Source organism: Schistocerca americana, chromosome 4 (genome assembly GCF_021461395.2).
Source record: "Schistocerca americana isolate TAMUIC-IGC-003095 chromosome 4, iqSchAmer2.1, whole genome shotgun sequence".
Classification (NCBI taxonomy): domain Eukaryota; kingdom Metazoa; phylum Arthropoda; class Insecta; order Orthoptera; family Acrididae; genus Schistocerca; species Schistocerca americana.
In genome coordinates this window covers 212,940,298-212,953,124 of record NC_060122.1, presented here as the reverse complement: position 1 = coordinate 212,953,124, position 12,827 = coordinate 212,940,298, and the positions used below count along the sequence as shown (strand labels likewise).

General features: G+C 41.0%; 1 protein-coding gene across 3 annotated transcripts in view; it reads right to left on the bottom strand.

Moving 5' to 3' along the window:
- The window catches only part of LOC124612339 (serine/threonine-protein kinase tricornered), a 600,632-nt gene that overhangs the window by 8,253 nt on the left and 579,552 nt on the right, over positions 1-12,827 (bottom strand). For all 3 annotated transcript variants that reach the window (XM_047140489.1, XM_047140491.1, XM_047140488.1), the window contains 3 exons: positions 7,700-7,839; positions 6,079-6,258; positions 5,390-5,701 (listed from right to left, as the gene is read on the bottom strand). In XM_047140489.1, coding sequence (XP_046996445.1) covers positions 5,390-5,701; positions 6,079-6,258; positions 7,700-7,839 — 632 coding nt within the window. The remainder of the gene's footprint in view (positions 1-5,389; positions 5,702-6,078; positions 6,259-7,699; positions 7,840-12,827) is intronic.

Here is a 12,827-nt window from a genome sequence, read left to right as displayed (position 1 = left end):
AATGTGTAACTGCTGGAAGTTGTATTGTCGTATGTCCGTTAGCTATTGTTTGGTGCTGTATTGAGTAGAATGTTGTGTCGCACAGTTCGCGAATTTCGAGATGGCTGAGTTAGAGGAGCAATGCATCTGCACTAAATTTTGTGTGAAATTGAAGAAAACCTTTACAGAGACACATCAAATGATGCAGGAAACCTACGGTGATGAGTGCTTAAGACATGCTCGGTGTTACGAATGGTTCACACAGTTTAAAAATGGTTGGACACATGTTAAAGATGACTCTCCTTCAGGTCGCCCTTTGACGTCTACAGACGACGCTCACGTCAGAAACGTCAACAAAACTGTGAGTGCCTATCTAAGACTGACTGTCCAAGAGGCTACAGAAGAATGTAGCATTTCAGTTGGATCATGTCATGAAATCCTGACACAGCATCATGGGATGCATTGTGTTTCTACCAAGTTCGTTCCAACACTCAGAAGTCAAGGCCAGAAAGACCTTCACCTCTAAATCTGTGAAGAGCCTTTGAATTGCGCAAATGAGAATGACATATTCCTTAAAAGAATCATAACTGCTGATGAGTCATGAGTCGGGAAATGTTGTCCAAGACCAAAAAAAGCTCATGTCAGGACAAATGTCAAAGGCATGTTGATAGCTTTCTTTGACTTTGAAGGATTAGTTCATCAAGAATTTGGACCACTGTGCAAACTGTTAATCAATGGTACTGATGGGATGTGTTGCAAGAAAATTTGATAGTGGCTCAAAATGTGTTGAGACAATTCACGGTGTAGGAGAGTATTTCGTAGGAGGCAATGCGCAATACATAATAGGTAAGCATGGAAAAATTTTGTTGATAAATTACCAGAATTTTTTTTATTTTTTTTTATCAGTTTGTCCTCTATGTACGCAAAGTAATGTCCTGTGTCCTGAAGATGGCAGATTTATTGGGTGTGTGTGTGTGTGTGTCTTATTTTCATTGTTGAGTAAAGCACCCTTGGGATTACTTTTCGAATTATCTATTAAAAAAAAAATCTCCCCCCCCCCCCCCCCCCCTCCTGTTGCTGCATTCAGAAATAGCCCCAATAACAAAATTGTGTTCCCAGGTTTGAACTTCCCACAGTCATTTTATTTAGGACCATCTACCTTCTTGGTTAATGGTTAACGTATACAAAGAAGGTACGGAATCAAGTATACAAGTAAAGGAGTAATTTATAGTATCCACCAGTAAAGAGCTGCTAATACAAAATGAAAATTAAGAGAGACAAGTTCATATTAAAAAGGAAGTGTGTGTGAGGGCTGTGGCTTATTGTCATGAGATTTGGAGAATAATCTAAAGAAGTTATTTCAGAACAATAATAAATGTGCAAGTAATACTGATGCCAATGCAAAGGTTCACTCTTCTGACAAAGTAAGTAATACTTAGAAGAAAAATTAAATACACCGGGAAAATACTTTGCACTGAATAAATACACTGAAAAGCCAAAGAAACTGATATACCTGCCTAACATTGTGTAGGGCCCCAGCGAGCACGCAGAATTGCCCTAACATGATGTGGCATGGACTTTAAGTAGTGCTGGAGGGAACTGACACCATGAATCCTGCAGGGCTGTCCATAAATCTGTTATAGTACAAAGGGGTGGAGATCTCTTCTGAACAGCACATTGCAAGATACAGAGTGTGTTCCATAATTAATGCGACCAATTTTTTTCTGACGCAACGGTACACCACATTGTGTTGTAACTGGATGGGCTAAGTGGAAGGGGGTGTTAGCTTCAAAACGCTCTTTGTCTTGTTTGGCTGCGAGCCGCCAGAGTGTCAGGACGTGCGTTTCCGTCAACCCTGTTCTGAGTTGATGCAACACGGCACAATGGATCATTCCGTAGAGCAATGATACGCTATCAAATTTTGCGTTAAACTTGGGAAGTCAGCCACCAAAACGTTTCCATTACTTCAGCATGCCTTTGGGAATGATTGCTAGTCCAAATCACAAGTTTTCCGATGGCATAAGTCGTTCACGGAGGGTCGAGAGGAGATTACCAACGAACCTAGAAGTGGACGGCCATCAACCGCAGGAGTCAACGAAAATGTGACGCATGTGCTCAATTGTTTGAACTCTGACAGACGGCTGAGCCTTCAGTTGATAGCACAAACTCTAAACATGTCAGAAACATCCGTTTTCCGCATTGTGACTGAAGATTTGAACATGAGAAAGGTGTGTGGCAAACTCCTCCCAAAAGTGTTGGCCGACGAACACAAGAACATGCGAGTGCTTCGGTGCCGAGAAATGTTGGAAATGTGTGAAAATGATCCTCATTTTTTAAATTCAGTTATCACTGATGGTTAGTCATGGATTTTTGAGTACGGCCCTGAGACAAAAAGGCCGAGTTCGGAGTGGCACACCCCATCGTCGCTCCGTCCCAAGAAGGCACGCATTAGCAAGTCCAGGATCAAAACCATGATCATTATCTTCTTTGACGTAAGAGGCATTGTCCACCACGAATTTGTACCTACCGGGACTACATTGAACTCAGCTTTCTACTTGGAAGTGCTCAAAAGACTGAAAAGGAGGGTCTCGTACTGCCGAAGCGACATCAAGGACATGTGGAAAGTTCACCACGACAACGCACCTAGTCACAGAGCCTCCACTGTCAACGACTTCCTGGCCAGAACCAAGACCCCATTGGTTCCCCAGCCTCCCTACAGTCCTGACCTGGCTCCCACTGACTTTTTTTGTTTCCTCGGTTAAATGCAGTCATGAAGCGAAAACATCGGGACATGTTTGAAAACATCCAGGTGCATGTTACATCAGCTCTAAAGGACATTCCGGAAAAGGCATTCCAGGATGCCTTCCAGGCATGGAAACACTACCTCCAGAAGTGTATTGACGCAAGAGGGTGCTATGTTTAAAATTTTTTATTATTTGTAGGAATATATTCAATAAATGATTTTTTTATGAATTTGGTTGCATTACTTATGGAACACTCCTTGTATGCTCAATAATCTTCATGTCTGGGGAGTTTGGTCACCAGCGGAAGTGTTTAAACTCAGAAGAGTGTTCCTGGAGCCACTCTGTAGCAATTCTGGACATGCGGTGTGTTGCACTGTCCTGCTGGAATTGTCAAAGTCTGTCTGAATACACAATGGAGATGAATGGATGCAGGTTATCAGACAGGATGCTTACGTACTTGTCACCTGTTAAGAGTCACATCTAGATGTATCAGGTGTCCCATATCACTACGACTGTACATGCTCCACACCATTACAGAGCCTCCACCAGCTTGAACAGTCCCCTGCTAACATCCTGGGTCCATGAATTCATGAGATTTTCTCCATACCTGTACATGTCCATCCACTCAATACAATTTGAAATGAGACTCGTCCAACCAGACATGTTTCCTGTTATCATCCGTCCAATGTCATTGCCTATGGGCCTAGGCGAGGCATAAGGCTTTGTGTCATGCAGTCATGAAGGGTATACGAGTGGGCCTTCGGCTCCAAAAGCCCTTATCGATGATATTTCGTTGAATAATTCGCACATTGACACTTTTTGGTGGCGCAGCATTGAAATCCGCAGCAATTTGCGGAAGGTTTGCACTTCTGTCATGGTGAACGATTCTCTTCAGTTGTCATTGGTCCTGTTCTTGCAGAATCTTTTTCCACCCGTAGTGACATAAGAGATTTGATGTTTTACGAGATTCCCGACATTCATGGTACACTCATGAAATTGTACGGTGAAATATCCACTTCACTGCTACCTCGGAGATGCTGTATCCCATAGTTTGTGTGTGAACTATAACACCACGTTCAAACTCACTTAAATCGTGATAATCTGCTATTGTAGCAGCAGTAACAGATTTAACAACTCCACCAGACACTTGTTATCTTATATACGCGTTGCCAACTCCAGTGCCATATCCTGCCTGTTTGTATATCTCTGTATTTGAATATTCATGCTTATTCCAACTTCTTTGGCACTTCAGCGTAAAATGAAAACAATGAAAACATGAAGGGTAGCAGAGACGAACTAATCTGCACATGGTGAGATACTGACCTACACAGTAGAACAACTAAATAACTCTGCTATATAAGAAATGTGAGTTAAGAGGATACGAATATAAGGCAGACATCACAATCCAGTTGGTGAAGCTGAAAAAAATCTGGCATTTGCAAAAGAGAGGTGACTTCAGAAGAAATTACTTAAATTTAATGAAGTTGTGTGGGTTCTGGTAGAAGAACCACTAGGAAAGTACATAGTGGTTCCACATAAAGGTGTTAAAATTTGTGCGCACAGAGATAAATTCGAATGAATGTGTAAAAAACAACACTGAAAGAAATAGGCACCGGAAAATTTTTTATTAGCAGGGCATCAGAAGTTTACATGATGTATGTGAAACGGTCAAATTTCAAAAATCTTTAGGATTTCATAAATTAAAAAAGAACAAAAAGTGAGATTGTGAAGTATGGTAAATGTGTGTAACTGAAGAATATTGTGTAAGGCAAGAAGACAGGGCATCAAGTACATCAGTAGCTTCATAAGTGTTTTGTATTAATCTTCTTTCTTCTTAACTTACATTTTTCCCAAGTAATTCTTTCATTACTTCTGCATTCCTCAATTTATCCTTCTCCATCTACATTCAGGCAAACTCTTACAACTTTACCCTTCTCCAGTCGTCTTCACTTTCTCCTCAGCTTAAACATGGTAAGATTTAGAGTTGAATGTCCCATCATCAATGACAATCAGAGAACAAGACTGGGTTGACCAAGGATGTGGAAAGAAATCAGCCATCTTCTTTTCAAAGGAACTAACCCAGTGTTCCCCTTAACTGATTTAGAGATAAACCAGAAATCCCAAATTCTTACAGAAAATTGGAACTTTAGTTGTTCTGTCCCCAAAATGCAAATGAAATGTAATCACCATTTATCTCCATTGTCTCAACTCATCGTGCATCACACATAAAAGCTTACAACACATTTCATAGCTCAGTGGTGCTTTCTCGTGGTAGTATGATGTATATTATATTATTGTTACAAACTATTTCTGTACTAAGTGACAGTGTCATCATGAACCTCATCTTTACAGTAATGGTTATGTCTGAGGGTATTTTTTAAGGTATGTCCTACAACAAAGGCTGTATCAGCCACGAAAGAAATATTTCATATTAAAATTCAAACTTGGCTAATCATTCATAATAGTTCAGACAAATTTAAAGAAATAAACAGATGGTGCAACATTGCTTTACTCATTTTGACCAGTCAAAATTGTAAACCCTCCACTACCCATGAAATAATTAAATTCAGCTAACTTTCTGAGCCCTTTAATTAAAATATGGATCTTGTAATCACTGGTACCTATAGTAAGTCTCTGTATACTTATCTAATCATCTTTTCACTTACGGATTTCGAGCTTGACATCAGGGAAATCGTCAAAGTTGGATGTGTCATCAATGGACCTCACTTCAACTGGAATTGCTGCAGGCCGTTCTCTTATATGATCCCAATCAACTCCTTTGAAAAATGGTACAAGCTTCAATTCATCCATACCACGCTGAGAACCAAGACGCCTTTCGGCCTCACAACAAAATCTCACTATGGTTTCCTTAGCTTCTTCTGAGATCGGTACTTCTGGCGGAAATGTTAGTGTCTCCCTCCAGTTCATTACCTTACGATATGTTTCTTGTGGATTCTCACTGCAGAATGGAGGGTATCCTTAAAGTAAAAAGATAAAAATTAATATCTGGCTTCCATTAAAACCGTCTGTCATGTTTACATTTCAAGTCCACTGAAACAAGAAACTCAATGTCAGCAACAATCAAATGCAGAAATAACCACTTTTCACACATGATGGTAACCACAAAATACGATGTAACATTAAATTGCTCATTCCTCAAAAAAAGGAAAATAGCTTTAGGTTTGCTGATAGTCTTGCATCCAAAAAAAACAATGAAAAATTAAGCACACACAGGGAAAAATTGTTTACAGAAAAGAATAAAAACGTACCAAAAAAAAAGTCCTAATTAAAAACAACTTTCTTTTCTTTTGCAGTACTTTCAACTTATTTCCTAAGGAAACAACATCAGACTTACCAATTAACATTTCATACATAATAACACCCAGGCTCCACCAATCACAGGCTGGCCCATAGCCTGTCTGCAGGAAAACCTCAGGAGCAATATAATCTGGAGTCCCGACAGTACTATAAGCCAATGCTCTCCTATTTTTCTTCCAACTCTCTGCTCTACGCTTACTGTCCATCGGACTTGATGCTAAAACAAACATTCTCAGTTTAAAGCTACAAATTTTCTGACAATTAAATTATATTGTACAAAACTAAGTTATACTTATGGCAATAAATGAATTTATTTATTTATTTATTTATTTATTTAGAGTTGCCATATAACTTAGTATTAACTGTGTTTCATTAAAACCTCTATCTAAACTCCAAAAACAACAGATGAACAATGTAGATTGTTCTGTTTTTCAGAGTGCGTTAAGCTTTTGTCTGATGCTCTGTACAGCTATCCTTTTTCCTGCTAAAGGTTGGTATTCTTAGGAAGGGACCTGGGGAAGGATGGTGAGGCCAAGTTGGAGGTAAGGAATTCTAGGAAGGTGACCACGAGGTTGCTAATTGGGAGGGAGAGAGGATCATGGTTGGATGGTGGTTACTTTGCTACTGACAATGATACAGGATGGTTTGGCTGTCCCTACCTATGGGTTTTATGCAACATGCAATGCTTTCAAATACCCTGTGCATGATTTTCACATTCTCTTGCTTCCTACATCAGTGCTGTTAGTCTCACAAAAAAATGAACATGACCTTTTTGTAGGACATTTAATGTAGTTAAATTTTGTAGTGGGATGTGCTTTCACTGGATGCCATGGTTTTTGAGTTATTCAAGAAAAATGTGACTGAAGGGCACTTTTGTGTGTTTTTGTAGAAGAATTTGAAACCAACTGTCTCTAGCAGAAATATATCCCCATACAAAATTTCACTACATTAAATTTCCTACAAAACGGGACTGTCAATTTTTTTCCTGTAGGACTAATGGTTTGCTCATAGCGAGCAAGAGAATATGAAAATCTTGCACAAGGTATTTGAAGGCGATGTGAGTTGCATAAAACCCATCGGTAGGGGCAGCTGAATCACCCTGTACGACCAGCCCAGCTCAACCCTCTCTTCTTTAGCACTTGATATAGCTTTCATAATTTTTTTATCATGCATTCTGAATTATTTTTATTGTACACAGTTTGAAAAATTTCCCTTGGTATTTTCTCACAAGTATTAACAGTGTTTCTTCAGCTTTGTTTCTGAATATTAATGCTTCACATTTGTGTAATGTTACTGGTGGACTAGTCAATTGATACAAGCAAATTTTGAAGTCAGTACTTAGTCATCCTTTCCTTAAGGTGTTCAGAAAACTAGGAAGTGTTTTGCTTGTTGCTGTTGGGCAGACAGCTATTTCTACATTCCTGTTACTAAAAAGAGAATCCTTATGTACTTAAAATAGCCAGTTGTCGTGAAAGTGAATCTATCTACAGCCAAAGGTGCATCACTTTGGATTTTCTTACTTTGAACAAGATAATGTCTTTCCTTCAGTAACAAGTAAAACTGTTTTCTCAGCAATGTATACCAACTTAAGATTCCAAAATTAGCCTTTAGGTGACAGTTAAAGACAATCTCCATGAAGCTTTGTTTTATTCACTTACTGAAATCAGAAGGTTTTGCCTGACTCAAGTCCCTGTAGAACTCAGTTCGATGAGATTTTTTGAGTCCAGTACACAGGCCAAAGTCAGAGAGCTTTATATGCCCACGAGCATCCAGCAGGAGATTGTCAGGTTTTATGTCCCTGTAGGAAGAAATAAATGAAATAATAATTTCAGGTTAACATGAATATTTCACTTCATTCAGACAATGAAATACAATGCATGTAAGCATAAGCAGACAATATAAATTACATACATAACAAAAACTTTGTTGCCTTCATCTGATAAATGAGTCTACTCATGGATGAAGTAGGAAGGTCAGCAGAGGTCACATATTATGGGAGGGGGGTTTCTGCTATTTATCAGTAGCTCCAATGTTAGGTGACTTATGGAGCCCTTTAGTGAAATAGCGTTCAGGGCTGCAAAGAAATCCAATGTGAACTCAGTAGGTCTGCCAGGGGACTCATCCAAAATGTGGAGGAACCCAGCCTATGGCTATGGGATGGGCATGGTGCAGTCATTTGCAAGTTGCGGCTCACACCATCACCAATGATGTCTCTCTCTTGGATTCTAAGGCCATCCTCAGTTCAAAGAAGTGTCTGGCAGAAGTAAAGACTACTTGCCTCATGCAGCTGCGGCACAGTGTGCAAGCAGAGTTCACAACTTGCATAATCATTCCCCAAATTAATCAAGGTCTTTTGGTTTGGAGTGAATGGGGGATCTTAACCACAGGCTCTGTTAATTCTGTAATGGTCTTGGTAGCAGATTTCTGGGCTTGTATTATGGGGTGCAGTAATTTAGGACTTCTCTTTAAACGTCAGAGGTTCACTTCACAAATCAAGCAGCTACTTGGGTATCACAGTACTTGGGAGTACACAAGGGGGAAGATTTTTTTAGCCTCGCCAGTCGCTTAAGGTCCTCTGATTAATGCCTGGCAGTGAGTACACAGAGAGAGTAATCAGACTGGATACAAAGTAAACTGTCAGAATTTTAACAGTAAATCATCGAAGTATTTGTAACCAAGTTCCTGAACTTACTACCCTCCAAGAAAGTTTTCATTTGTTATTCTCTGGCCCGAGATCTGACAAACTCAAAGAAGAAAGCTTTCAAATATTTAGCAAGGCATGGAACAAATATCAAAAAGACAGTAGCCACTATGGAACAGGGAGTATCTATTTCAGTCAACAAAAACATCTTGCCTATCGGGGTCAACATTGCGCCCGACTGTGAAGTTATCTGGGAGCATGTAAGAGGTCTAGCTGAAAATTATAAGGTGTTTTTACCAGTTGTGACAGTTTTAGAATCATTCAAAGAAAATCTATGCTTAATAGCACAGAAATACCCAGATCATAAAATAAGTCAGAGGTGACTTTAACGTACCAAAAGTTGACTGGGACATCAATGGGGTCATTGTAGGTGGTATGGACAGGCAGTCTGGAAGTACTTTTGAACATATTCCCCAGAAACTGTCTTAAGCAGCCACTTCATCAGCCCACATGCTGTGGAAATATTTTAGACCTCGTGGCTTCAAACTGAACTGACCCTATCAATGGTGTCCATATGGATACAGGGACTAGTGATCATGATATCATAGTGACAACGGATACTGACATTAATAAAGCCATCAAGAAGGCTAGGAGAGTATTTTTTCCAGAAAGAGCAAATAAGATAATGTTAGCATCCCACTTAGAAAATGAATGGACATCATTTAGATCCAGTATTATGGGTGAAATTTAAATAGATTGTAAATTGTGCCCTGGAGAAGTATGTGCCAAGGAATGGAAAAGACCTGTTGTGGTTTAATAACAAAATTTGAAATTTCTGAGGAAGGATGAACTGTTACACTCTTGGTTCAAAAAAGAATGTGTAAATGACGACAAGGGAAGTTAGTAGAAATTTGTGTGTCTTTATGATTGATGCGCAAATAATACAAAAAATTCCACTGTCATACCTTAGCAAACACTCTGGTTGAGAACCAAATAAAATTCTGGTCCCATGTAAGATCACTAAGCGAGTCAAAGGGTTCTATACAGTAACTTCTTGTCCAGTCTGGTGTGGCAACAGAAAACAGCAAAAGGAAAGCCAAAGTTTTAAATTCCACATTTAAGAAATTAATCTTGCAGGAGGCTTACACAAACATACCACTGTTTGACAGTCTTACAGACTCCCACATAGAGGGCATAGTACTAGGCATCCCTGGTATAGAGAAGCAACTGAAGAAGGTGGAAACAAATGAAGTCATGAGGTCCAGATGGAATCCCAACAAGAGTTTAAACAGAACACACTACTGCACTGGCCCCTTACTTATCTTAAGTGGCTGGGAAAAAGCTCACAGGACTCTTCTACATAAGACGACTAAAAGAATAGACCCACAAAATTGCAGACAAATATTGTTAACATCGGTCTGTTTCAGAATTCTCGAAGATATTCTCAGTCCGAATCTAATAAATTTCCTTGAGACAGAAGTGCTTCTGTCTATAAATCATGGCAGATTTAGAAAGCACTGCTTGGCTTGCCTTTCCTCACACAATCTACTGCAAACCATAGATGAAGGGCATCAGGCAGATTCCATGTTCCAAGGTCCAAGGTTTCCACAGTGTCCCACTGCAGACTGTAAACAAAAGTATGAATAAATTCATTAAGTCCCCATATATGCATGGCTTGTAGACTTTTGAAGTAATAGATGGTTAGTTGGTTGATTGGGGGAGGGGGATCAAGAGAGCAAGGTAATCAGTTCCATGATCTGAGATGCCAGAAACCAAGAGAGCAACTATGCGAACAGTGTAGTCCAGTTAAGGAGAACGGATAAACTGGCCAATAAAGAACTAAAAGGAATGTTGGGAGCAGGAAGAGTAAAGAACATGGTGGGGGAATGTTGGGGGCGGGGGGGGGGGGGGGGGGGGGGGGCAGAAAGGCTGTACCTGTCGAGGCAGCAGCATTGCCAGAACCCTCACTGCTCACCACACCATACCACGATCATGACAACGAGGATAGCAAAAAGTGAAGAAGATACAAGAAAAGGGGAAACAAAATGGCATGAAAGACCAGACAAAATGTAGAGAAAAAGAGCGGGAGAACACAGCCAGTGCGAAGGCAAAGCCATAAGCCTCCACAACCAATGCAAACATCAATGTCAGTGCTAACCTAGGGACACCAGTTGCAAAGGAAGATTCAAGGACTTAAACCTGGGAGGACAAAATACTTTCTCGAAGAAAACTGAGGACAGATGTAACAATGCAAGGGTCTTCCACAAACAACCAGAATGAGGAAGGTGGGAGCGCTTATTTAGTACAGAAGGTCATAAGGTAGGGGCAGTTCAACAAAATATGGATCACCATGAGGGGTGTCCCAAAACTCAAAGGGACTGATAGTTCATTTTGGCGTAAAAAACCATGGGTCACCCTAGTATGGCTTATACAAAGACAGCAGAGGATGGTAGATTCCCACCGGGAGAGGCTGAGGGAAGAACACTAGGTGGTGCAAGTCTCCTCAACTGCACAAAGTTCATTAGAAAGGGGGCCGCAACCAACCCCAAAACTTGGCCCACAACAATCAGCACGTTCATTACTTGGGATACCCAAGAGGCTGGGAGCCCAAAGGAAATGAACCAAACAAGCAGCATTGCCGGGATAAGAGAGAAGGTCATGGTTGGCAGAGACCAAGGGGTGGCAGGAAAAACACTAAGTGGCAGTACAAAGGCCACTCGGCGAGTCCCTACATAACAAAACTTGGGCGAGGGAGGACCGTTTAATACAGCAGAGGGCCCAATGTACTGCCATCAATTCCGCAGCGAACAGCTGACATCGGCCAGGAAATAGATGGTATTCCATACCAATAGAAGACATGAAGGCACCTCTCATGTGATCAGCACATTTAGAGCCATTATTGTAAAAAACAATGACATTCTAAAACTCTCGTAAGAGTGAGCAGAATAAACAACGAAAAACCATTAGAGCTTTAGATGCTTTCAGACTCTTGAAGAGATCCATCTGAATCCAAGGCCGAGAAACTGGCAGAGATGGAGGCCGAGAGGAACTAGTAAACTCACCCAAAGGCAGACAATGTCCCAAAGACGCAAAATGTGATAGCATAGGAAACGAAGCAGCAGGGCTGCCGAACTGAAAGAGGAGGGATTCCAACATCGACCAGAAGAATACGGACAGGGCTAATGTGAAAGATATTGGCATCTAAACAGATACCATGATAGTCTAGTGGGTCTAAAGGAGCATCATTGTAGGAGCACCTGATCCACAAACTTGACAACCGTGGTCCAGATGAGACAGAACTAATGCCCGACAAAGGCTGAGAAGGGTCAAATAATCCACATACCAAGAGGTGTGGGCAAGGAAGCAAAGGATATTGAGTTTACGAATACAGCCACCCTTCAGAAGGCAGATTTGGGGCAACCCATTAAGCTTGTTGTCAAGGTGACGACTCTCAAAAAGGAACTGGGGGGAGCATGGTCAGGCACTGGGCATTGAGGAAGAGCGCCAGATCAGGATGGACCATAGCACAGCGAGAGAAATGCACCACCAACTTAAATGGGCAGAATTGAAAACCTTGAAAGAGTAACCAAGTGGAAGCATCCTGGATGGCACCCTGGAGCTGTAATTCCACAGAGGCCACCGAGTGAAGCTAGCACAAGTGCAGGAATCATCCACATACAGAGCTGGGGGTAACCAATAGTCTGGAGGCCAGAAGTGCACTATTAGTAATGAGAAAAAGAAGGACACTTAATATGGATCCCTGTGGAATGCCATTCTCCTGGGTCTGCGGACAGCTGAGAACGGTGCCATCGCTAACTCCATACAACTGGTGGGACAGAAACTGGCAAATAAAAAAATCAGTAGTGGGCCCTGAAGACCCCACTCATGAAGTGTAAGCAGAATGTGATTGCACCAAGTTGTGCCATAGGTGTGCCATAGGTCTTATTAAGGAAACTGTGACAAGATGGCAGTGCTGAGGAAAGGCTTGCCAAACTGCAGTTTTCAATCAAAGCAGATGGTTGATTGGAGACCATCCCTCCTAAAAGCTGCGCTGATAAGGCTGAAGGGGGAAAGGACATAGCAGAGACAGAGTTACATGCCATCGACACAGGGTAAAGTCAGTGAATTTCTGACAAGCCTCAGTG